This window comes from Dunckerocampus dactyliophorus, chromosome 20, assembly GCF_027744805.1.
Source record: "Dunckerocampus dactyliophorus isolate RoL2022-P2 chromosome 20, RoL_Ddac_1.1, whole genome shotgun sequence".
In the NCBI taxonomy this organism is placed as follows: domain Eukaryota; kingdom Metazoa; phylum Chordata; class Actinopteri; order Syngnathiformes; family Syngnathidae; genus Dunckerocampus; species Dunckerocampus dactyliophorus.
Window position 1 is genome coordinate 384428 of NC_072838.1, and position 23695 is coordinate 408122.

The 23695-nt window shown below is 46.0% G+C and overlaps 3 protein-coding genes across 7 annotated transcripts; 2 read left to right on the forward strand and 1 right to left on the reverse strand.

Annotated features, from left to right (window-relative positions):
• The first annotated feature begins 943 nt into the window (after positions 1–943).
• Positions 944–5450, forward strand: rpl11 (ribosomal protein L11). The gene is made up of 6 exons (XM_054764361.1): positions 944–1106; positions 1707–1857; positions 3965–4071; positions 4350–4481; positions 5188–5298; positions 5371–5450. The coding sequence occupies exons 1-6, from the start codon at positions 1101–1103 to the stop codon at positions 5398–5400; spliced, it is 537 nt and encodes a 178-aa protein (XP_054620336.1). The 5' UTR covers positions 944–1100; the 3' UTR covers positions 5401–5450.
• Positions 5451–5685: 235 nt separating this feature from the next.
• klhl43 (kelch-like family member 43) lies at positions 5686–13796 on the reverse strand. Of its 3 annotated transcripts, none has more exons than XM_054764360.1 (8): positions 13626–13796; positions 12525–12605; positions 9709–10100; positions 9501–9649; positions 9085–9431; positions 7811–8110; positions 7572–7747; positions 5686–7475 (listed from the first exon to the last, which is right to left on the reverse strand). In XM_054764360.1, exons 3-8 carry the CDS (start codon positions 10020–10022, stop codon positions 6674–6676), a joined length of 2088 nt encoding a protein of 695 aa, XP_054620335.1. In that variant the 5' UTR covers positions 10023–10100; positions 12525–12605; positions 13626–13796; the 3' UTR covers positions 5686–6673. The 3 variants fall into 3 exon arrangements, with proteins under 3 accessions (XP_054620335.1, XP_054620334.1, XP_054620333.1); XM_054764359.1 differs by having other exon boundaries at positions 12462–12605; XM_054764358.1 differs by lacking the exon at positions 12525–12605.
• A 512-nt stretch (positions 13797–14308) lies between these two features.
• eloa (elongin A) lies at positions 14309–23534 on the forward strand. 3 transcript variants are annotated; one of them, XM_054764647.1, is made up of 12 exons: positions 14311–14557; positions 15729–15785; positions 15988–16100; positions 16808–17301; positions 17475–17818; positions 21251–21362; positions 21488–21640; positions 21705–21802; positions 21947–22127; positions 22213–22342; positions 22437–22597; positions 22677–23523. In XM_054764647.1, the coding sequence occupies exons 1-12, from the start codon at positions 14396–14398 to the stop codon at positions 22736–22738; spliced, it is 2067 nt and encodes a 688-aa protein (XP_054620622.1). In that variant the 5' UTR covers positions 14311–14395; the 3' UTR covers positions 22739–23523. The 3 variants fall into 3 exon arrangements, with proteins under 3 accessions (XP_054620621.1, XP_054620622.1, XP_054620623.1); XM_054764646.1 differs by having other exon boundaries at positions 14309–14557; positions 21947–22342; positions 22677–23531; XM_054764648.1 differs by lacking the exon at positions 14311–14557 and adding an exon at positions 15138–15161 and having other exon boundaries at positions 21947–22342; positions 22677–23534.
• Positions 23535–23695: the final 161 nt, after the last annotated feature.

The following is a 23695-nucleotide window of genomic DNA, read 5'->3' on the forward strand; positions in this document are numbered from 1 at the left end:
GTGTGCCTTCCTGCAGATGTCCTAAAGCAAGGTTCTGGTAATCATTTCCAGCTGGTATAGTGTGTGTATTTCTAGCAAGACAACTTTCAACTGCACAAAAAAGATGTCTTTCTGTGGCTCTTTCAGTATCTCTGTCTCTGCTGATGACACCTAAGACCACTGGCCACTTCCCTCTAAGTACAACGTGTTTGAAGGTGGCCATTACTACTGATCCATTGTTCGGTGTTGTCTTCTACAACACTTGCAAAGACATTCCTGATGGGTGGTGCCATCTGGTGTTAGGATTTGGTACAAAACTTCCTGTTGTTTGTTGATCCAGGTCCAATCCCAAGGTAAGGTACTTCATATGTCCCAACCAATGTATATACTATACTTGTTTTTCTTCTGAACCTTGCATGGCCCTGTGTATCTATCTATACCGCCTAATTAACTGGATCTTTACAACAGCAACACATTGTGTACACAAAGTACTCAAATTACTCGTATAGGTAAGACGGGGATCGAAAATGACACTGTGACGACTAAACTTAATCAACTTCAACGCAGTCTGTGTCACATTTCTTTGATACAAAATACTTGGTCACAACTCAGTCATAGCCTACCTGTCGACATTTGCATCATATAATAACGGAACATTTCCGGGAAAATAAGGGAAAGAGGGAAATTGAGAAAAATTCTGATCTTTCACAATAATTTTCACCAGCACCGACAGTCTACTACAGCCTACCGTGTTATTCTACGAGAGTGTTTCTTTTATTTTGAAGGCGTGACTTTGTCGGCTTCTGGATGTTGCGCTGACTTTGCCGGAGTTTGGCGGAGGGGACCGGAAGTTGTGCTTCTCCAGCACAGAACGTTTAAATACGGGGAAAATACGGGAAAGTGTTATAATGAAAGGGCACCGGAAAAGAAGAGGAAGGGCACCAGAAAAGAAGAGGAAAATACGATATTTTCCCGATGAGACCAAAGAAGTTTGAATGTTTACGACCGGACAGTGGCATCTTGGTTTGAAGCCGCGGCTCTCCACCGGGCTGCTTTTCGGGTCGCACACCAGCATAAATAGTTCTCACAGGAAGTGTTACGTTCTCTTCTAGTGATCCAACATGGCGGTGAGTGTTGTGTCTTAGCATACGAATTAGCTACTATGAAGACGGTGTGGGTATCTGCAATCATCGGAGCCGTGGAGACTCCCAAACGGCCGTGTTACTCACAGTAGCTTAAACACGGTTATGTTCGAAACGCCATTTGTTGTATTCAATCGATCGAAGAGTTTAATGACCCGAAAATACTGAAAACGGCTAATGCTAACATACTAGTTGCCGGAAAATGAAGTCCGATCAATACCAGTAACGAAGATGAGTGCTTTATGTATGTGATTCATAACAGTGGACTGCGTAAACCGTCGTCTACCTGACTGCTTTTTAAATATATAACAGGGCGTAAGGTAGACTTGAAATGTCCGTATTTGAGCGTATTTGTGGTGAAGCTACCAGTGGGGATATGTACGGACATGTCCTTTGCTTGCACGTGATGGCTGTGAGACTTGTTGACGAGAGAGCTTGACTCAAGCTGAGGAGACATAACATTTTTTCTGCAGTATTTGTATGTATGAAATTGCTGCCAGTCCCAAGTTTGTGGTAGCAGTAAATAAGGTAAAATGAGCGATGAGCTGTCACTGTGTGGCTCACCCTCGCTTTCATGCCCGACAGGAACAGGGTGAGAAGAAGGAGAACCCCATGAGAGAGCTACGCATCCGCAAGCTCTGCCTGAACATCTGTGTGGGCGAAAGCGGCGACAGGCTGACGCGAGCTGCCAAAGTGCTGGAGCAGCTCACAGGACAGACCCCAGTCTTCTCCAAGGGTGAGTGGTCGTAGTAGTAGTAGTAGTAGTAGTACTTTATTAATCCCACAGCAGAGAAATTCACTTGTTACAGCAGCAAGCAAGATACACAAGTAAAGAATGCATAGTGACATAGTGAATACAACATGAATACAACAACCCCCGTCTTCTCCAAGGGTGAGTGGTCCTGCTGCAAAGCGGGAGACCTGGGTGCCGCAAGGAAAACACTCTGGAACATTAAGTGTGCTTGAGACAATGTCCTGAGTCCCAAATAGCTGATGCTAATGTCCATTTAACCACATGTGTCACTTTATAGATATGGATTTCTAGCACAACTGGATGTCTAGATATATTGCTCCCAAAAATGTTTTCAAGCATGCAGACAGTGTTGTGGTCTGTCTTATTTATTTACATTCGACTGGACAGCTTTGTCAGACCTGGCAAGCAACTCTTCCCAGATGTCCCGCCTGTCTTGATGGGCTGAGTCTTTTTATTTTTTATTTTTAAATCAAATACTTTTATTAAATGTAAGAATCAAGTGTGTACAATGTTTGGTGGAAGTTTGGACAGAGAACAAGAAAAAATTAAAAATAAGTAATTAAAAAAAAAAAACACCCAAAGAAAACAAAAAACCCACAAAGTAAGCCACACACAGCCCAAAGAAAAAGAGGTCAGAGTCTGGGAGGATAAGACCAAAGCAAATGCACAAATGAACAAAACATTAGATGACAGTAAATGGGCCAGAGAGGGGAAGTAATGTTTTGGAAATATACTAAGAAGGGTCTCCATAAATTTTTGAAATTTTCTTTGCCGTTACAAATGGAATAGTGCATTTTCTCCAAATTGAAGCAGGAAATGACATGAGTCTCTCTCTCTCTCTCGCTCTCTCTCTCTCTCTCTCTCTCTCTCTCCCTCTCTCCCTCCCCCCCCCCCCTTTTTTTTTTTTGAGTAGTGTTGTGATGTTCACAAACGAACCAGTTCTTTTCAACATCTCGAGCCCCCCATTTTCCCCAGTGACATGGACAGGAGGGCAGCCCAGCTGTGGGTGCTTATTAGATATGCAAATAGCATCACGCTACCTTCATGTGAGTGCTCCAGTAACAAAAAACACATGAATGCCCCCTACCTCGGAGAGCAGTGGCGAGTGGTCCAAATGAGTCTAAATAGCAATTGTATAGAATTTGCACTGATGCTCAGGTATAGGCTGCTATTAACCCAAAGACAGTTCAGGAGACGTCCTCTGGGTTTCTTTTTTTACAGGGCAACAAAATGCACCCCAGGACAGTCCACCAGTCTGAACAGCGTATTTGTTTTGTTGTTCTGTATTATTAACAATGTTCTTGTGTGGAAATCTTTGCACTAAAAGCTGGAATGGAACGGCGCGGAAAATGATTGTAGCCTGCTTTGTTTTCTCATGTTTACATGTGTTCAAGTCATGGTTTACACCAGTGGTGACTTATTGAGTGCTAATGTGCACATTTGTCTCAAGTGAATTCATGCTAGAACACTGCCTTTTAGCACACACGTCAAACAGCCATGTAATCATCTCTCTGGAAACACTTGGCTGGAACTTGAACTGGTGGATGGTGGGTCACCATTCATTTTGTGCTTTTAATTTGATGTTATTCATGTCTTAGTTTTACACAATACATAATAAATAAGATATATTAGATCGCTATAATGTACAAACCCCCCTGGTCCGCGGGAGATTTGTGGCAACACAAGCCGGTCCGTGGGTCAAAAAAGGTTGGGGTCCACTGGTTTACACGCACAAAGAATTTGTAGAGTAATTCAAAATAGTGACGTCACTGTCAAAGCAGAGTTACAATGAATTCAGAGCAGACCTTAAAGTTGAATCCACTCATGTCAAATAAGGTTACATCAATATTTCAGAATAATTCAAAGTCACATTGGTGGGGTATCTAAATTCGACTTAAGGCCAGGCTGGCTTCTTAAAACTTCAAATACAGTGTATATATTAAAATAAGCCAATTTTTTGAACAGCTCTTTGAAAGGAACGGCTCAACAAAATGCGGCTCCCCTCAAAGAGCCATACTGTAAATCCCATCTCTATTTTTAAGGGACCTCCTTGTCTCTTTTTCACGTGGCGTGTTTGTGTTGCCTGCAGCCCGCTATACTGTGAGATCATTCGGCATCCGTAGAAATGAAAAGATTGCTGTCCACTGCACCGTCCGTGGCGCTAAAGCGGAGGAGATCCTGGAGAAAGGACTCAAGGTAATTGTGTGCGCGTGTGTCTCACTCATCATTGTAGCTAGCTTACAAGATAAGCTCCCCTGTTGTTTCACCCTTTTGACATACGATACTTTCATGAAAGTACAAGCTAACCTCTAACTTTGAGCACTGGAACACATCCAATGCTGTAATACCAAAGTATTAATTGTCATAACACTCATCCATTTGATTGTCTAAATTGTTCTGGCTGGTGCGATATCAGCCAAGTCTTTTTCTTCAAAAGTTTCTTAAACAAGATCTTACTCTGATGCGCTTTTCAGGTGCGCGAGTACGAGTTGAGAAAGAACAACTTTTCCGATACTGGAAACTTTGGCTTTGGCATCCAGGAGCACATCGATCTGGGCATCAAGTACGACCCAAGCATCGGCATCTATGGATTGGACTTTTACGTGGTAAAGCAGTCTTTCATTTCAAATGTGATTTTTGGTGAGCCGATTTAAAGGGATAGTTGGGATATTTGGCATGAAGCTGTATGACATCCCCATCAGCAGTGTAGTACATCAACAGTGACTTACCCCACTCTTGGTCCCGTGAGCTCAGTTCTGGTTGTAGTTCCGGTTAGTTGCTGAGCCACTTAAGAGTTTGGCTTCTCAAAACAGTATGCGTTCAAAAGAGTAATACATTTGCATCACAAAACCATTGCTATCAAAAAAGTCAGACTTCTCAGTTGCTCGGCGTTATTTCCTCTCCGTTCGTATCAGTACGCGGTCTCACCTGCCCATTGTTGTGTATGGAAGACTGCTGTGATGCGAGAGTCTCCCATCACAGCAGTCTCATCAGCGCACTGGAACAAACAACAATGGACAGGGTAGAGGCGTAGTGATACAAACGGAGAGGAAATATGATATGATGCAAATGTATTACTTTTGAATGCATATTGTTTTGAGAAGCCAAACTCTTTACTCAAATGACCCAGCAACTAAGCCGAATTACGTTCCTCTGCACCGAAATCCGGTGCAGCGGAGGGGGGGGGTGTAAGTCCTTGTTGATGTACTACACTGCTTATGGGGATGTCATACATTGTAGTTTCATCATCAATATGTCATCCACTTGACTTTGGTTGAAGGTTCTAACGTTCCATCACTGGTCCGTGTTCAGGTTCTGGGCCGGCCTGGCTTCAGCATCGCTGACAAGAAGCGGAAACGAGGCCGCATCGGGTTCAGGCACCGCATCCGCAAAGAGGAGTCCATGCGCTGGTTCCAGCAGAAAGTGAGTTAAAACTACAATATGTCAAAGGATTTGTCAAGACATGTAACACGTGCTATTTGTCTCCCTTTCCAGTATGATGGCATCATCCTCCCTGGCAAGTAAAGGACCACCTTTTCACCTCTTTGTAACAAAGTAATAAAAATAGAAAAGAATATAGTTGTCTTTGTTCTTTTCCTTTTGTATAAGTTACTGAGCACTGTTAAAGTAAACCTGTGCTGTTTGAATGAGCATAACTTGGGTTATGAAATTTTATTATTTAATTTGTTGCTATACTGCATATGGTCTTGCTGCTACTGGAACTTTTAATTTCCTCGACAGTGCGCACACGGAATCAAAAAGAAGTTGTCATGAAATTTAACTTCATTTCCCATCATGCTTTAGTGAGGATGAAACTGTAGAGACAGGCTTTTGATCAGTTTGGTTTTATTCAGTGAAACTCCATCAAATAAGATGGGTGGACTACAAAGAAGTCCTATGAAAAGAAAATCCACATTAGCCTCAAAAACGGTGAATGGGCTTCTGGAGTCTTACTGGTTCTTTACTTGAGGTTTAAGTTTCAGGAAACATTGTTTTTTGTCTTTTATGGAAAATTTTCATTTGGCATTGATTATATTTCTCGTCTTTGTCAGTATTCTAGACTTGTCTTCCACCCTGCACTTTAAACATCTTAAATGCATGAACTTATCCCTCTTAATCTGAGGAAGCAATTGAGCCTAAGGACTCCTTTTTAATGTATCTTGCATGACAAAGTGCTTTCCTAGCACATGTACAGGTGCATCTCAATGAATTAGGATGTTTTGAAAAGTTGAGTTCAAAAAGTGACACTCGTGTATCCTGTTTGGTTTACAACTAACAAAAACCCCATATTCAGTATCTCAAATGAAAGTAAAAAAGCTGACTTGTAAACTTCTGGTTCGTATTTGAATCAACAATTGAATCACAAAAACATCCTGAGCCATTCACTCATTTCTTAGCCTGATTTGACGCACGCTATTGTAATTTGAGATGCACCGGTGTGCCTGTTTGATCTTCCTGACGATCAATCTGATGAACGACTCCTTTCGCCACACAAACAACTCTGCTTCATTCCTTGGGTGTTTGTCCCAAACAGCCTTCTTCTCTACTCTTGTTTCCTCATTGTCTCCATCCTCTTCATCCTCCACCTGCTCCTTGTGTTTCCTTCAAATCTTCATTTTCATTCCCGTGGGAACATGCTGGACCCTCTGTTGTTCAAGATTCATCTGTAGTTTCAAATTTAACCCATAACTTCATTAGACTCCATTCAATTCCTTGTTTTAATTAAAAATGTCAAATTATCAATGATGAATATTGTTGAGCAGACGTGATCCAGATGTCCTCCGGTCTCTTAGCCCATCTATACCGTGCTGCTTTGCACCGGTGCCACACTGCTCTCTCTGCTCCGGTTCTTCCCAGCCTTCTGGTGTTCCTCGTGGCCTGGTGTGTTGCGGTGCTGCTGGCGGCGTGGGGTGTGACGAGGCGGCAGTGACAGCGCACAGCAGGACACGCCCACTGTGGGCTCAGGCAGGTCCTCCGCCGGGGACCAGCTGTCCGTGGCCGGATTGTAGGTCTGGACGGCGGCCTTGTAGCGCTTCTCCGCCTCGTTCCATCCCCCCAGCAGGTATAGCTTGTCGGCTAGTGGCGACAGGCCTGCCGTGCTCACGCCCACTTGTAGCGGGGCAGCCCAGCTCCATGCACCCTCACCCTCCGGGAAGAAGACCTCCACAGTAAGCACATCCAGCCTCTCCCCGCCGGGCCCCAGCTGGCTCCCACCCACCACGTACACTTTCCCACCCAGGGTGGCAGAGCAGTGCCAGCCCCGGGGAGTCTCCATGGGGGTCTTCTCCATCCAGGTGTCGCTGTCCACGCTGTAACATGCCACAGAGCGGGAGTAGGCACAGTTGATGTAGCCGCCACTCACCAGGATGTTTCCGGAGGGGAGGGTGGCACTGGCATGGCAGCAGCGCGGCACCTCCATAGGGGCACGCATCTGCCAGGTGTTGGAGGAGGGCAGGTAGCTCTCTGTCGTGGCCAGAAGGCCCTCCACATTTCGACCACCGATGGCAAACAGGCGTCCCCCACTGGCTGCCAGTGAGAAATGTGTGCGGCGTTGACGCATACTAGCCAGGTGGAGCCAGGTGTTGAAGCGGGGGTCATACCTGTTGGGGGAGATAAGCAACTTTACCTGTCACTACAAACCCCATGTCGGTATTCTTACAAGGAAACTTGTCATCTACTGTGCCATGGAGTCTCACCTGCTGAGGGTGCTGACAGCGTGCTTGGCCTGGTTACGAGCGTCGTTTTGGTCCTCGCCACCTGCCACATACAGAAAGCCATCCATCACTGCCACGCACTGATTGAAGCTCTTTGCTGGCAGCTGGGCGAGGTGGCGCCAGGCCGCTCCACCCTCACGAGGGTCCCGCCACAGCACCTGGACACAGGGCTCAAATGGTCACGGCGGGACTTTCAAAACTTTGTTGGCATGCGCACTGACCTCGCGGCTGAGGGCACGTTCAGTGAGCGAGGGCCGGCCGCCAACGGTGAGCAAGGTCTGGTGGCTGGCGCGGACCTGCGTGCGGCGGGACTGCAGCGTGTTTTGCTGGTGGGGCAGCAGGTGGTAGTTCATGGCATCCACCAGCAGGCGGTGGCACTGGGGATCCAGCATCATGCGTGGCACAGGCTGGATCTGGCTCACCAACTCACAGGCCGGGATGGTCTCGAGTCGCACGTGAGAGAGGAGGGCGGCGGCATGAGGCTGGCGGGCGGCATCAAAGTCCAGCCACTTCATGGCCAGCTGAGAAAAGAACCGAAGAAGAAGATCATCAGCCTGTAAGGTTTATTTACATTTGACTCTTGCCGCTTGTGACTGAAGTGCCTCCTAGGGGTAGGGTTAAAAATGCAACTCTCACTTCTTGCTCAGCTGTTCTTTTGAATCTGGCTGTCTGTCATATGTCTGAACAGCTGCTGGCACCTCGGATTTTACACCAGGAAGAAAATAGATGGTATGGTGCTGAGGGACATGGAATTCCTGCTCACTGTCGGTTTGTTTTTAGCAGGATCACACCAAAACTACTTAACCAAATTTTGTGGAACCCTGGAGAGAACTGCCATGTGTACCAAGCAAGAAGCTGTAGTTGTGTTGGGGGCAAATGGTGCAGTGACTAACCAGAGCCCCCATGTGGTGCTATACCTACACAACTGGAACAAGACCTTTGTCATTACTTTCCAGTCATGTTTAAGATTGCTGTGCTTCGGTAGAAGTCTGTAGCCTACTGTTTTTACTGGTAGTGATTCCTGGTGTGGGCCGCACGGTGGTCTAGTGGTTAGCATGTTGGCCTCACAGTCTGGAGATTGGGAAGACTTGGGTTCAATTCTCCGTTGGGCATTTCTGTGTGGAGTTTGCATTTCCGAGTACTCCGGTTTCCTCCCACATTCTAAAAACATGCATGTTAGCTTCATTGGAGACTCTAAATAGTCCATAGGTATGAATGTGAGTGTTTGTCTATATGTGCCCTGCCATTGGCTGGACACCAGACCAGGGTGTAACCCCGCCTCTTGCCCGAAGTCAGCTGGGATAGGCTACAGCATGCCCCCGTGACCCTAATGAGGAGAAGCGTCATAGAGGATGGATGGATGATTCCTATTGTGCCTTCTCTGGAAATGACATTCTTCAGGCTCCTGATTGGCTAAAATGACCCAACAGTTAGTGTTTCCATGTGGAGTGAATGTGAGGTGAGGGTTCGGTTTATGGTTTGCTTGCTCTCTGACCTGGAAGGTGGTGACCTCCGAGGGGAGCATCAGCGAGTCTTCCTGCAGGAAGGCACAGATCTGCTCCAGGGTAAGCTGGGTGAAGAGCGGTGTCTCGGCGAACTGGACAAAGTTGTCTAACACGAAGCGGCGGGCGGCGTCACACACGGACAGCAGGCCGTAGGCGGCGGCGATGTTCCAGATGTACACGCATGTCTGCACGTTGAGCTCGGCCAGCAGGAAGTCCGTGCACATCTTCAGGAGCTGGGGGATCTGCAGAGTGGCGGCGGCCGACACGGTGCAGCCGATGGTGTAGAGCGACATGTGCACACGGCCCAGGTAAGCGAAGGTGATGACGTTGGCCAAACCTAAGGGGTTGAAAACCTGTCAAATGTGGTGCTCATCACGCCCGATGAAGACCCGACTGATTAGCCTACCAAGAGGTGATAGGGACGGGAGCTCCAGCCGCTTCATGTCAGGATCTTTGGCCAGGATTTCCTGGAAATATTGACTGATGGAGGAGATGACCAGCTTGTGGACGTCAAAGGATTTTGTCTTGCAGCCCAACTCCAGATCAGTCAGGAATCTGACCAGAAAAGGCATTTAGCAACAATACATCACAGCCACTACTTCACATCGCCGTACTTCTCCTGACGCATCTTGCTGAGCTCCTCCAGCAGAGCATTGCCGTGCAGAGGCCGTGTGAGCTCGGTGCCCAGGCCCAGACCTCTCTCGCCGGGCTTGATGATGGGCGGCGGGAGGGGCAGGTTGAGGCTGTTCAGCTGGGCGATGTCCAGTGCCGCCATCTGCTCGATCTTCTTGGCCGCACTCTCCACCACCACCACCCCGTTGCCGCGATGCTCCACCTTCAGGGGCACGGGGGTGCTCACCATGGTGACCTCGCTGACGGCATCAGGGGTGACCTTTTTCTGCCGAGAGGCCTTCTTCTTGGGGGCCATATTTCTTCACAAGATTATTCTGAGGACCTTTCCACAAATTCTTCTTCTTCTTGGCCAGATGGAGTTCAACACAGCACACTGCACCGAAACACACAAAACCCACAAAATTTAAGTAAAAAGTATTGATATCAACATCGGTATATGCAATACTGGCGCTGTATTTACTTGGAATCAGATTAACACCATGCGAATGTGCGGGGATCTGCTCTATTGCCCACCCCCAAATCGGAGTCCACAAGAGGAGGAATTGTCTTGTTAGTTTGTTTGGACAACAGTTTGAAACACTGACACCTAAAGGACGTACTGTAAGTGGAACAGCACCGATATGAACATAAACAGCGTGAGGACTTCACTTGCTAATTTTGGCTCATGAAACTAATATGAAGAGCAACACATTATTAATAATGGGAATAAGAGGCTATATTTGACAGTATAGTACAGACCCTTTCCAAAAAATTTGAATATCATGGAAGAATTTAATTTCCATAATTCCATTCAAAAAGTTAAACTTTCATAGATTATAGATTCAGGGCCCACAATTTAAACGATTTCAAGTGTTTATTTGTTTATTTTTACATAATTTGAGCTTCCATCTCATTAAATCCACGAAAACAGGAATTCAAAAAATTAGAATACTGTGAAGAAATCAGCCCAAATTTTGCAGGGCATGAATGTTTTAAACTGAGTGTCACACACGAATCATCTACTAAACTCAAATCACCTGCACAGGCTTCCCCAGGTGTCATTAAATTGCTTCAGTTTGGTTCAATTGTCTCAGTTGGGTTCAATATGGGGAAGACTGCAGACATGACAACTGGCCAGAAGACCATCATTGATACCCTCCATAGGATGGGTAAGCCACAAAAGTTCATAGCTAAGGAGGCTGGTTGTTCACAGAGTGCTGTGTCCAAGCATATCAATGGAAAGTCTAGAGGAAGGGCAAAATGTGGCAGGAGAAGATGCACCAGCCAAAGAGATGACCGTGGGCTTCAGCGGATTATCAAACAGGGAAGATTCAAGAATCTGGCAGAGATCCAGAAAGAGTGGAATGAGGCGGGAGTCACAGCTTCAAAAACCACCACATTCAGATGCATCCGGGAGATGGGCTACAACTGTCGGGTTCCTCGGGTCAAGCCACTTCTGAACCTGAGCCAACGTAGGAAGCGTCTCCACTGGGCCAAGGAGAAGGAGGACTGGACTGTTGGCCAGTGGTCCAAGGTCCTCTTTTCCCATGAAAGTAAAGTGTGCCTTTCATTTGGGAATCAAGGTCCAAGGGTTTGGAGGAAGACGGGTGAGGAACAGAACCCAAGCTGCCTGAGGTCCAGTGTGAAATATCCACAGTCCGTCATGATTTGGGGTGCAATGTCCGGTGCAGGTGTTGGTAAACTCTGCTTTTTAAATCCAAGGTCACCGCAACAGTCTACCAGAATTTTTTAGAGGACTTCATGATTCCTTCTGCTGAGTATCTGTATGGGGATGCAGATTTCATCTTCCAGCAGGACCTGGCCCCTGCCCATACCGCCAGAAGCACCAAAACCTGGTTTGATGCCCATGCCATCACAGTGCTTGACTGGCCAGCCAACTCACCGGACCTAAACCCCATTGAGAATCTATGGGGTGTTCTCAAGAGGAAAATGAGGGGCACCAGACCCAACAACTAAGAAGAGCTGACAGCAAGCATCAAGGAAATCTGGGCTTCCATAACTCCCAGGCAATGCCACAGGCTGATTGCTTCAATGCCACGTGGCATCGAGGCAGTGATTAAGGCAAAGGGATTCCCAACCAAGTATTGAAGATTGACATATCGTTTTGAAAGTACCATATTTTGATTGATTTGATGTGATCTTAATTTCTTTCTTTTTTTCCCTGCAAAAACTGAGAAGTAAATGGTGATTTCTTCACAGTATTCTAATTTTTTGAATTCCTGTTTTCCTGGGTTTTATGAGCTGGAAGCCCAAATTACGTAAAAATAAACAAACACTTGAAATCGATTAAATTGTGGGCCCTGAATCTATAATCTATGAAAGTTTTACTTTTTGAATGGAATTATGGAAATTAAACAACTTTTCCATGATATTCCATTTTTTTGGAAAGGGTCCAAGGGTATGTGTGTGATGGGTGGGGAGTGCGGCAGCTGCGCTCTGCACCCACCCACCCACTGGCCTTGGCCCGGATATTTCTGACCGCCTGACGTTATTTCCATGCCATTGAATGAGACGCCTAGCAGCTCTTTGGCCAAACCTGTGCTTGACTTTTTTTATTATTGCTTTCAAGCTGTTTAAAAAAAAGAAAGTTGTCTGCCCCCAGGCCCTCCCCTTGTTGTTTTCCAGCAGCTCTCCTATCTTTGTTGCCACCAGGCTGAGGGACTTGCGATCTCAGAGCTCAATCAGGACACAAACCCTTAAACCTTGCAGCATTAATTAGTTGAATATGAACCACCCAATGAGACGTGATCCTCCTCTAACTCCTCGTATGACGAGGCCAACAGCTGCTGTCCTTCACCGTGGTGTCCATGTGTGGATCCACTGAGCCATTTCAAATCAAATCACCCCTCCTTGAGTGCGATGAGGTCATGGTGGCCCCCTAGGAGTTGAATTGTTTGGGATTATGTTCACGTTTGTGCTGATATCGTAGGAAAGTTTTGGTGATGCCTCCAGTTTGGAGTAGTGACTTTGTTTACATGCCTCTACAGCCGTCGTGACGGTCAAATACGTCTTTGGCGGAACGAAAAATAATGCCAGAATACTTTTAAACTATAAAAAAGTGAATTTTGACACTCTGGCATCTTAGTAATTGTTGTCCACATATCTGCTGCTAAATGAACTGTCACTGTTAAACGAGAGTCTGTGTAGACTCTGTCTCCCAGGTCATGCTAAACTGCAGCGGTTGAGTGGAGGCAACTGGACTCTTCTTGTTTGTGGAAGACTTTTCACCTTTAATCCAAAAAAAAGCCTCTTTAGGTCTACATTTCCAAGTGTGAAGTCTCACTATTTATGTCCCTGGGGGTGGTCACAATGGAGGAGTTGGTCTCTTCAAGGTAAAGGTTGTTGCCTTCACGACAATGTACTGCATAGCCAACATTGCTGAGTTTGCTTGTCAGAATTTTGTCCTTAAAGTGAAACTGCTTTTGGCTGAGGGTCCACCACATTTTCACCTCCTCGCTGTTAAGCTAACCTCCGATAACAACATGATCAGGTTTTGCACAAGCGTGACTAATCATTTCGGACATTGAAGTACAAGCAATGAGCGAGTGCCTGATTCGAAAGCAAATTTAAAAAAAATCTTAAGCAGATAAAAAGTCAATTAGCCTTGTAATTGAACACATTTTTCTTCCATTAAACTTGATGTACATTCTATCTACTTGTGTGGTATTGAAGCACATGTGGCAACCAGGTTCTTGCCTACATTGCATTCCTAAGCACCACTTTACTTGTCTCACCCGAGTATTTATAGGCACCCAGCGTGTATGCAAGTGTGGGGAAATAAGAGATAACAGTACATTATTCTTAATCAGCACATGTACAATTCTAACTATTGGCTTTTTACAGTGGGTTAGGGTCACGTTTGGCGAACCAAAATTCGATGTCATCAAAATAAGTTTACCTTTCCGTCCTCAATGCTTGCTCACTCTTAATCGCTCTTCTTTCTGTTGCTTTGTTGACCTTCTCACAGGCTCCTTATGGCTCTCACCCACTCCCACTCAACCACCGTGCTGTGTGTGTGTGTGTGTGTGTGTGTGTGTTAGTCCATGTCCCTTTAGCCAAACTACAGTTGTGACGTAGGCTTAGGCCCTCCCCCACCAACACATGCCCCCACATCCCAGCACCTCCATGTCCAAATAGAGGCACCCCCCTGCCAAATATATACCGGAGGAGGCTCTCTCAGCAGACCCCCCAAGCAGATGATGTCTCACAATTTATCTCTGCTGCCCCCAGTGACCTAAAGCAGCACTGCAGGCCTTAGCAAAAGCAATAATAAAGATTAAAATGTAGCATCTACATTTTATTTCATTAAATATTTATGAAGTTAAACAGTTTTCTTTTATGCTATACTACATTAACTTGTATTTATGGGGACACATACATGGACTTTTCTGACACATGCATTCCTGACTACCTCTAATCTTGCAATTTAACATTCTGACAACATACTTCATCAGGTTTCAATCAAAAGGAACAAGTATAAGAAATAAAACTTTAAAAAGCTGTGACATAGTGTAGTTCTGACGTAAACGTGTGTATGACGACGTACATCCGTCTTTGATCAACTCCCTAAACAAGTTGCCCTCGAATAACCCCCCCGTCCCATCGGATCGACTTGTTGGAGTTTAATAGTCTTTTATTTGGACACTTTATGAGTGTTTAGTTGTGAAAATGGCCATTAAACAACGCCTGAAAATAGCGGAAATTTGCTTCCCCATTGGGATGAAGCCGCTTCCGGGCCAACATTTGCCAGCAGTAAACATGGCGGAGGGCCTGCTAGAAACAGTGGACAGACTTCAGTCCCGGCTCATGGAGAGTCCGGAGCCCCGAAAGGTAACAAATGTGCGGATGTGATGCGGTATGATAGAGGAGGTCTTTGATGGCGACTGTTTCCGAGCTCGCGGCCGTTTGCCACCGGAGCCCTGAAGGCGACGGAGGCCTCAGCAGGTCCTGGACTGCTAGCGTAGGGTGTTTGGGGTGATGCATTCACGTACGACAGGATCCTATGGTTGTAATTGGCGATGAAATCAGTGTTGAACACTTGATGGCGACAGACGTATATAGTATGCTAATTATTTACTGGTTTTATATACTGTATGTATATGTTTAAATATTACTTTTAAAGATGTACCTGGTTATCATCGTTATCAATCGATGAGGAGACGTCACGCACTAAGCAATTGGGGGAGAATGACTCATGTAGTGTAACACTTGCTAGTTTGGTGTCTGTGTTTACTACATGTTTTACATTAGTATACCACACCACAAAACACACGTAATACACGCCATGCGGCTCCAATCAACCTCAAAATTAATATATGTATACTTATATGTTTAAATGTTAGTGCAGATACGGTGTAAACAGTGACGGTTTTAGGAATAGTTGCCACATATCCGACGGCACTTGAACGCGTCGTTGTAAACGTCACGATAAATAGTGAGGCTTTTAACTTGCTCCACAGATTGTCTAATATTGAAATCTTTGACTAATGGGGACTGTTTTTAAACCGGTGTGGTGCCGGTGTAAAGCCTGCTGCGTTCAGACACGGGCCTCGTTTGTTGAAACACTTCGACCACGACGTGTTGAGTTTACATGTCCGAGACTATTGTGGGGCAATGTAGCTTAGTTAGCCAAGTAGCTAGCTAGCCCACACACGCTGACAGATTTAACACACGCAAACAAAATATTGACTTTAGTTGGGTATGTTTTGCATTGGATCCAGCTCTGCAGAAATAACTAAAAACGATGACGTTATGAGGGCTACCCTTTTGTTCAAGCAGTGCTGTAGAAATGTTTACAAATGTACACGCAAAGATAAAGATGTTCATGTCATAATTTAATTTGAAATACATGAGGATCAAGCTGAAGGCACAAAGACGTCATTTTGAACGGATGCGTGCAGATTGCTGTGAATTAAAAGCATTTGCGCCTAAAGCAGCTCTGATTCAAGCATATGAATGGCAAGCAGTACTGTATGTTTATTACGTTCTTCTCTTGGTCCAGCTGCTAAAGACTCTGAAAAGACTGGGCGAGCTTCCGATGACCGTCGACATCCTGGTGGTGAGCACTGTTTTGACTCCTTGCTCATACAATACGCACAAAAAGTCAAGGTCAGTTATAGTGGCTTTTAGCTTCAGCAGAAAGCCCAGCATCTCTCAATACTTTTTGGGAGTAGTGTTTTTTGGTGGCTTGAACTTCAAAGTTTCTGGGCCGAGAGGTGCTCCCGTCGAGGTCACTCACTGATGCTCTTTTTTTCTCATAGGAAACTGGAGTGGGGAAGACTGTGAACTCTTTTCGGAAGCATGAAGTTGCCGCTGAGGTGGCAAAAGGCCTGGTAGCCAAGTGGAAGAAGCTCGTCCCGCAGCCTGCTAACAGGTAAGAAAACACAAAGAAAGCCTGGAAGACAAAAACAGAAGAAAATGAAAGTGGCGAGCAGCAACTCGGGGTTGGCGTGAGTCGGAGGGCATGTGCATTCCCCGTGGCGCTGGGATGAATTCAGAATGTGAGCTCCGTTTAGCTTGAAGGTGTGGTCTTCATCATACTTTATGTACCAATTATGATGAAGATTCGACCTGGTGGAACGGAGTTATTGACGTTTGCAGCTTTAGTGGCCAATTGTCTAATTGATCATCAAAGTATGTTGCCGTGCCCCGCCCACCTCTTATGGAACAGCCTAAAATCCTTCACAAAATAACATCACCATTTGACAACATTTTATGTGAAAAATCATTTTCAATAATATCCAGAAGTCATCGGATCAACTTCATTTTTAAGAACAATAAGCTTGAAAAAAGTCTTAATATGAAAATAAATATTTCAGTTCCTCTTGACGGAGCAGAAAAAGAATTCTTCTAATTCAATTGCAATAAGCTTTTGGCTCATTCATGTACACTCCCTGTCAAATAAACCAATAAATCAAGGCTAATTGATGTACACTGTCCCTGTCAAACCAACAAATAAATAAATTCAAATTTAGGTTGTCCGTTGAAGGACATTTTTGAAGATGTTACTTAAAAATACTGAGCACAAATCGAGGCTGAGACCTGCATTTCTCTGCCATGTCTAATTTTGTCTCACTGCAGAAGCAGCAGCAATCACGCCAAAGAGGTGCCACTGTCACACTCACGAGGCTCCAGTGATGCGGCCCAAAGGCGGCAGCGAGGGCCCTCCCCTGAGGTGGAGGAAGAGGACGAGGAAGAGCCTTCCTATGTAGAAGAGGATGAAGAGCGAGGCTACGACATGAACTACTCCCCCTCACCACCGCGACACGAGCAGTACAGCCCCCAGCGGCCAGGGGGCGACCAGTACGACAGCCCCAAGCAGGAACCGGAACCGGAACCCAGCCCATCTCCTCGTAGAGACGCAAAACACGCCAAGCTGAGCAAAAGCGACAGGAACCACCACCACAGCGAGCAGCGGCAACGCCACGCGCCGGCCGGTCGTGACGGAGGCGCCTGTGGCGAGGGCAAGAAGCGCAGCACCGACAGGGAACGGAGTCCACCACCTAAGCCAGCGAAGCGCTGCAGGAAGTCACACGAGGGCAAGAGTGAGGAGGCCAGGAAGGGCGGAGATAATGGTGAGGCCAAGTTCATGGCTGACTTGTATGTCTTTGAAAACAACCTTGTTGCACTCTTTGCTTATTTTTTCATAGCTGAGCTTTATGTGTTGTAATGCTGCCACCTGCAGGACTGGAGGGGTATTACCAGTCAAATAATCAAAGGAACTTCCTGTGTGTGTGTGTGTTTCCAGGGCGACTGCTGCGAGCACAGAAGGACTCTCCTGCCGCCAGGGACGCGGAGGAAGATGCCTTTGAGACCCCCACCATGTCCTTTGAGTCCTTCCTCACCTATGACGCACCGACATCTTCCTTTGTCAAGAAGAAGAAGAAGAAGACCACGACAACGTCCTCGCACAGTCGCCCTTCCCACGCTTCCGCTGCCCCTGCCCCGTCTTCATGCCGCACATCTCAGCCCGCCTCCTCGTCTTCATCCTCCTCCTGCTCTTCCTCCAAAACGAGCAAGGCCAATGGCGCCACGAGCACGAAGAAATCTCACTCGGACTCTGCTTCGGCTGCACCGGGAAAACGCAGAAAGGTGAGACATCCTAAATCAGGGGTGTCCAAAGTTGAGCACATTTGTGACCCACGCCACATTCTAAAAATATAATTTAAGTTGAAAATACAAAATATATATATATTATGACATATGTTATATGTCATAATATTATGACAATGTCAAGTTGCTCTTTTTGGAAAATTCTGTTGGGGAAAAAGTTTACAGTGTTATGGCAATAAAGTCAACATAATGTGGAATAAAATCCTAATATTATGACAAAAATTACAACATCTTAAGTATTTGGGAAAATGTAAAAAATGGGAAAAGAAACAGACTTTTCACTTGCGTGACAAAACTCACATGCACTTTTTCACTTTTTTCTTGCAACATATAGCACTTCTTAGCATATATATATATATATATATATATATATATATATATATATATATATATTTACAGTATATACTGCTCAAAAAAGTGAGAGGAACACTTCAAAAACCCATGAGATGTAAACTGGGGTAACAACAAAATGATGCCACATCATTTGATAGAAATGAAAATGATCACCCTATAGAGGGGGGAAATCAAAGAAACCCCAAAAATGAAAGTGAAAAAATGATGCAGCAGACTGGTCCATTTAGCTAAAATGTCATTGTAGCAACTCAAAATGATTCTCAGTAGTTTGTGTGGCCCCCACGTGCTTGTACGCATGCCTGACAACGTGGGGGCATGCTCCTAATGAGACTACGGATGGTGTCCTGGGGGATCTCCTCCCAGATCTGGACCAGGGCATCCATGAGCTCCTGGACAGTCTGAGGAGCAACCTGGCGGTGCCAGATGGACCTAAACATAATGTCCCAGAGGTGTTCTATTGGGTTTAGGTCAGGTGAACATGGGGGCCAGTCAATGGTATCAATTCCTTCATCCTCCAGGAACTACCTGCATACACTAGCCACATGAGGTCGGGCATTGTCGTGGACCAGGAGGAACCCAGGTCCCACTGCACCAGCATAGGTTCTGACAATGGGTCCAAGGATTTCATCCCGATACCGAATAGCAGTCAGGGTGCCGTTATCTAACCTGTAGAGGTCTGTGCATCCTTCCAGGGATATGCCTCCCCAGACCATCACTGACCCACCACCAAACCGGTCATGCTGAATGATGTTCAGGCAGCATAACGTTCTCCGCGGCATCTCCAGACCCTTTCACGCCTGTCGCATGTGCTCAGGTTGAACTTGCTCTCATCAGTGAAGAGCACAGGGCACCAGTGGTGTAGTTGCCAATTCTGGTGGTCTATGGCAAATGCCAATCGAGCTCTACGGTGCCGGGCAGTGAGCACAGGGCCCACTACAGGACGTCGGGCCCTCAGGCCACCCTCATGGAGCCTGTTTCTGATTGTTTGGTCCGAAACATTCACACCAGTGGCCTGCTGGAGGTAATTTTGTAGGGCTCTGGCAGTGCTCATCCTGTTCCTCCTTGCACAAAGGAGCAGATACCGATCCTGCTGAGGGTTGAAGGACCTTCTATGGCCCTGTCCCGCTCTCATTTTGGGGTGTCTTTGATTTCCCCCCTCTATAGGGTGATCATTTTCATTTCTATCAAATGTTGTGGCATCATTTTGTTACTAATACATCACCCACTTATTATCAGGAAAGATATTCAACATCATTTTTCCCCCAGTTTGCATCTCATGTACATACAGACCCTTTCCAAAAAATTAGAATGTCATGGAAAAGTTGTTTAATTTCCATAATTCCATTCAAAAAGTGAAACTTTCATAGATTATAGATTCAGGGCCCACAATTTAAACGATTTCAAGTATTTGTTTATTTTTACATAATTTGGGCTTCCAGCTCATTAAACCCACGAAAACAGGAATTCAAAAAATTAGAATACTGTGAAGAAATCAGCCCAAATTTTGCAGGGCATGAATGTTTTAAACTGAGTGTCACACACGAATCATCTACTAAACTCAAATCACCTGCACAGGCTTCCCCAGGTGTCATTAAATTGCTTCAGTTTGGTTCAATTGTCTCAGTTGGGTTCAATATGGGGAAGACTGCAGACATGACAACTGGCCAGAAGACCATCATTGATACCCTCCATAGGATGGGTAAGCCACAAAAGTTCATAGCTAAGGAGGCTGGTTGTTCACAGAGTGCTGTGTCCAAGCATATCAATGGAAAGTCTAGAGGAAGGGCAAAATGTGGCAGGAGAAGATGCACCAGCCAAAGAGATGACCGTGGGCTTCAGCGGATTATCAAACAGGGAAGATTCAAGAATCTGGCAGAGATCCAGAAAGAGTGGAATGAGGCGGGAGTCACAGCTTAAAAAACCAGAACGTTCAGACGCATCCGGGAGATGGGCTACAACTGTCGGGTTCCTAGGGTCGAGCCACTTCTGAACCTGAGCCAACGTAGGAAGCGTCTCCACTGGGCCAAGGAGAAGAAGGAGTGGACTGTTGGCCAGTGGTCCAAGGTCCTCTTTTCCGATGAAAGTAAAGTGTGCCTTTCATTTGGGAATCAAGGTCCAAGGGTTTGGAGGAAGACGGGTGAGGAACAGAACCCAAGCTGCCTGAGGTCCAGTGTGAAATATCCACAGTCCGTCATGATTTGGGGTGCAATGTCCGGTGCAGGTGTTGGTACACTCTGCTTTCTTAAATCCAAGGTCACCGCAACAGTCTACCAGAATGTTTTAGAGGACTTCATGATTCCTTCTGCTGAGTATCTGTATGGAGATGCAGATTTCATCTTTCAGCAGGACCTGGCCCCTGCCCATACCGCCAGAAGCACCAAAACCTGGTTTGATGCCCATGCCATCACAGTGCTTGACTGGCCAGCCAACTCACCGGACCTAAACCCCATTGAGAATCTATGGGGTATTCTCAAGAGGAAAATGAGGGGCACCAGACCCAACAACAAAGAAGAGCTGACAGCAAGCATCAAGGAAATCTGGGCTTCCATAACTCCCAGGCAATGCCACAGGCTGATTGCTTCAATGCCACGTGGCATCGAGGCAGTGATTAAGGCAAAGGGATTCCCAACCAAGTATTGAAGATTGACATATCGTTTTGAAAGTACCATATTTTGATTGATTTGATGTGATCCTAATTTCTTTCTTTTTTTTCCTGCAAAAACTGAGAAGTAAATGGTGATTTCTTCACAGTATTCTAATTTTTTGAATTCCTGTTTTCGTGAGTTTAATGAACTGGAAGCCCAAATTATGTAAAAATAAACAAATAAATACTTGAAATCGTTTAAATTGTGGGCCCTGAATCTATAATCTATGAAAGTTTAACTTTTTGAATGGAATTATGGAAATTAAACAACTTTTCCATGATATTCTAATTTTTTGGAAAGGGTCTATGTGTGTGTGTGTGTGTGTGTATATGTAAATATACATCTATATTTTAAATAGCATGCGAACTAGCGAAAGATGTTTTTGGCACTGAAGTGCAAATGATCCGTGCAGGTGGTGGAACCTCTCCCCTCCCTTCCTGAAATCCCTCTGCCAGACATCCAGCCCAATTACAGACCTCTGCCCTCCATTGACATAACACCGCTGTCCCCTCAGAGACGGAAAGGTAGCTGTGTGTGTGTGTGTGTGTCTGTCTGTGGTGCTCCCGATGTATTTGTGGCGGGACTAGTCACGTCACACTCCTCTGCTGGCTGAGAAATATCTCTCTGGTCGCCCACTCTCCCATCTCAGGTCCCGTCTACAACGACGAGGAGGACGCTGGCTTTACGGGGAAGCGATTCAACTCCAAGATGGTGGTCTATTCAGGGTCCAAGACCTCGTACCTGCCCCGGATGATGACGCTGTACGAGCAGTGCATACGAGTGCTGCAGAACAACATCGACTGTGAGTTTTAATCATGAAAGCTTAGTTTGCCAGTCAATAATGCGCTTCTTGGCCGCTGCTTCAGCCATTGCTGAGGTGGGGGGGGTGCCATTTACCATCCTACAACCGGTGCTGGAGCGGTGCACTCCGGAACAGCTGTATCGCATCGAGCAGAGCAACCAGGTGATGAGCAGTGTTTGCTAATGATTCCATTTGCATAATGGAGGTGTTTGCAGCAAGTGAGCACAAAACATGAAAAGCAAAAGAACTTTGACTTATTGAAAGAAACGAATGGATGATTAAAAAAAGTATTTTGTTTTCTTTCAGTGGTTCACGGAGGAATCAGACGAGCTGTGGATGCGTCACTGTCAGCGCGACTTTAAGCGGGAGAGCCCCCAGGAATACGAGTCGTGGCGGGAGCTCTACCTGCGGCTGCACGATGAGCGAGAAGCGCGCCTGAGGCGGCTGACTCAAAACATCAGCTCGGCGCACGCCAACAAGCCCAAAGGTTGGCGGCGTGCCGGCCGTTTTTCTTTCAACGTCAGTCACGTCTCAAAAGTCAGGACGTGCGGTCTTGTTTCTTTGCTGGTCAGGGCGGCAGGTCAAGATCGCGTTTGTCAACTCGGCTGCCAAACCGCCGCGAGACGTCCGCCGCCGGCAAGAAAAGTTTGGAACCACCAACGGTTCCTCTGCAGACTCCACCGCCGCCGCCACACCCATCAAGTCGGCACCACATACAAGATTTTAACCAAATGATGACTCGCTCCTTTTTTTTAGTTTTACAATGTTACATCACATTTCCTCTTGTCTTTTTCAGAATAAGGCCAGCAAGCAACGACTACTCTGTCGAATCCAGCCGCTCCTCCTCTTCCCTCCTCAACCCGACACCCAGCTCATCCCGCTCCTCAGCGATTACAGCAGGAGGAGGCGGAGCAACAGGTGGAGGACACGCCTCCCGGGAAAAGCCACAGGTGAAAAGTAAGAATGCATCCTCGGGCGACGTTTGGTGGACTGTTGCAAAGTCTACGTCTCATTGTGTGATTTGTGGTTTTTCCAGAAATCGCCCCCATGATGGCCAAAACTATCAAAGCTTTCAAGAACAGATTCTCTCGCCGATAAGAACGAAAACATCAGCTCCTTTTTCCATTTAAACGTACTTTTTCCTGGCAGCGGCCCCGCATCATCACGTGCATTCAGTGGAGGAATAGCTGAGTCTTTTAAAGAAGTGTTTATAAAAGGCCTTGTGAGTGTGGCGCTGTGGGGGCAAAGGAAACCCTTTTTTCCCATTTAGTTTTTGTTTTCTGTGAGATTTTGGTGAGGGAGCAACAAAAAAGATGAAATGTAATGTTTTTATCAGTTTCATGTCCAAATGAACCCGCTGCAGGAGTACTGGGGGGGGCTGGGTGGCTGACAGAAACAGTTACACATTTTTGATTTAGTCTTTTTAGCCGCATGCACGTTGCAAACCAGCCAGCAACTTGTTTTACCTCACCATGCGTTTTTAAAATCTGATGATCAGCCGCCCCAGCGCTCTTTTCTTTACGTCTTCTTTCCTGCTGTCCAGCGTGTGTAAATATACTCTTCATCTGCTTCACTGGGACAAACTGCAGTGTCACGCACTGCTCCCAACAGACGGAGAAGAGGAATAAGCACAGTGATGTGAGCGTCTACACCGGTGATATTTATTTACTTTGTCCTGACACCCCTCCGCTCTGACCCTCAAGGAAGTAGATGAAGACCTGTAATTTTATTAGATTTTAATAAATGTTCTATGGTCATTTTTATTAAATTTGACTTTTTGCCCAAACTGTATGCATGTAGATGTCTGTCATGTGCATGGCCATAATACAAAGTCCAATCTTTGCCTGTTTATCCTCATCACCACATTTTAAACATAAATACAATAAATATCTGGTCTAGTGGTTAGCATGTTGGCCACAGTCAGTCTGGAGATGGGAAGACCAGGGTTGGATTCTCCCTTGGGCATTTCTGTGTGGAGTTTGCATGTTCCCCTCGTGCATGTGTGGGTTTTCTGGGTACTTCGGTTTCCCCCCCACATTCCAAAAACATGCATGT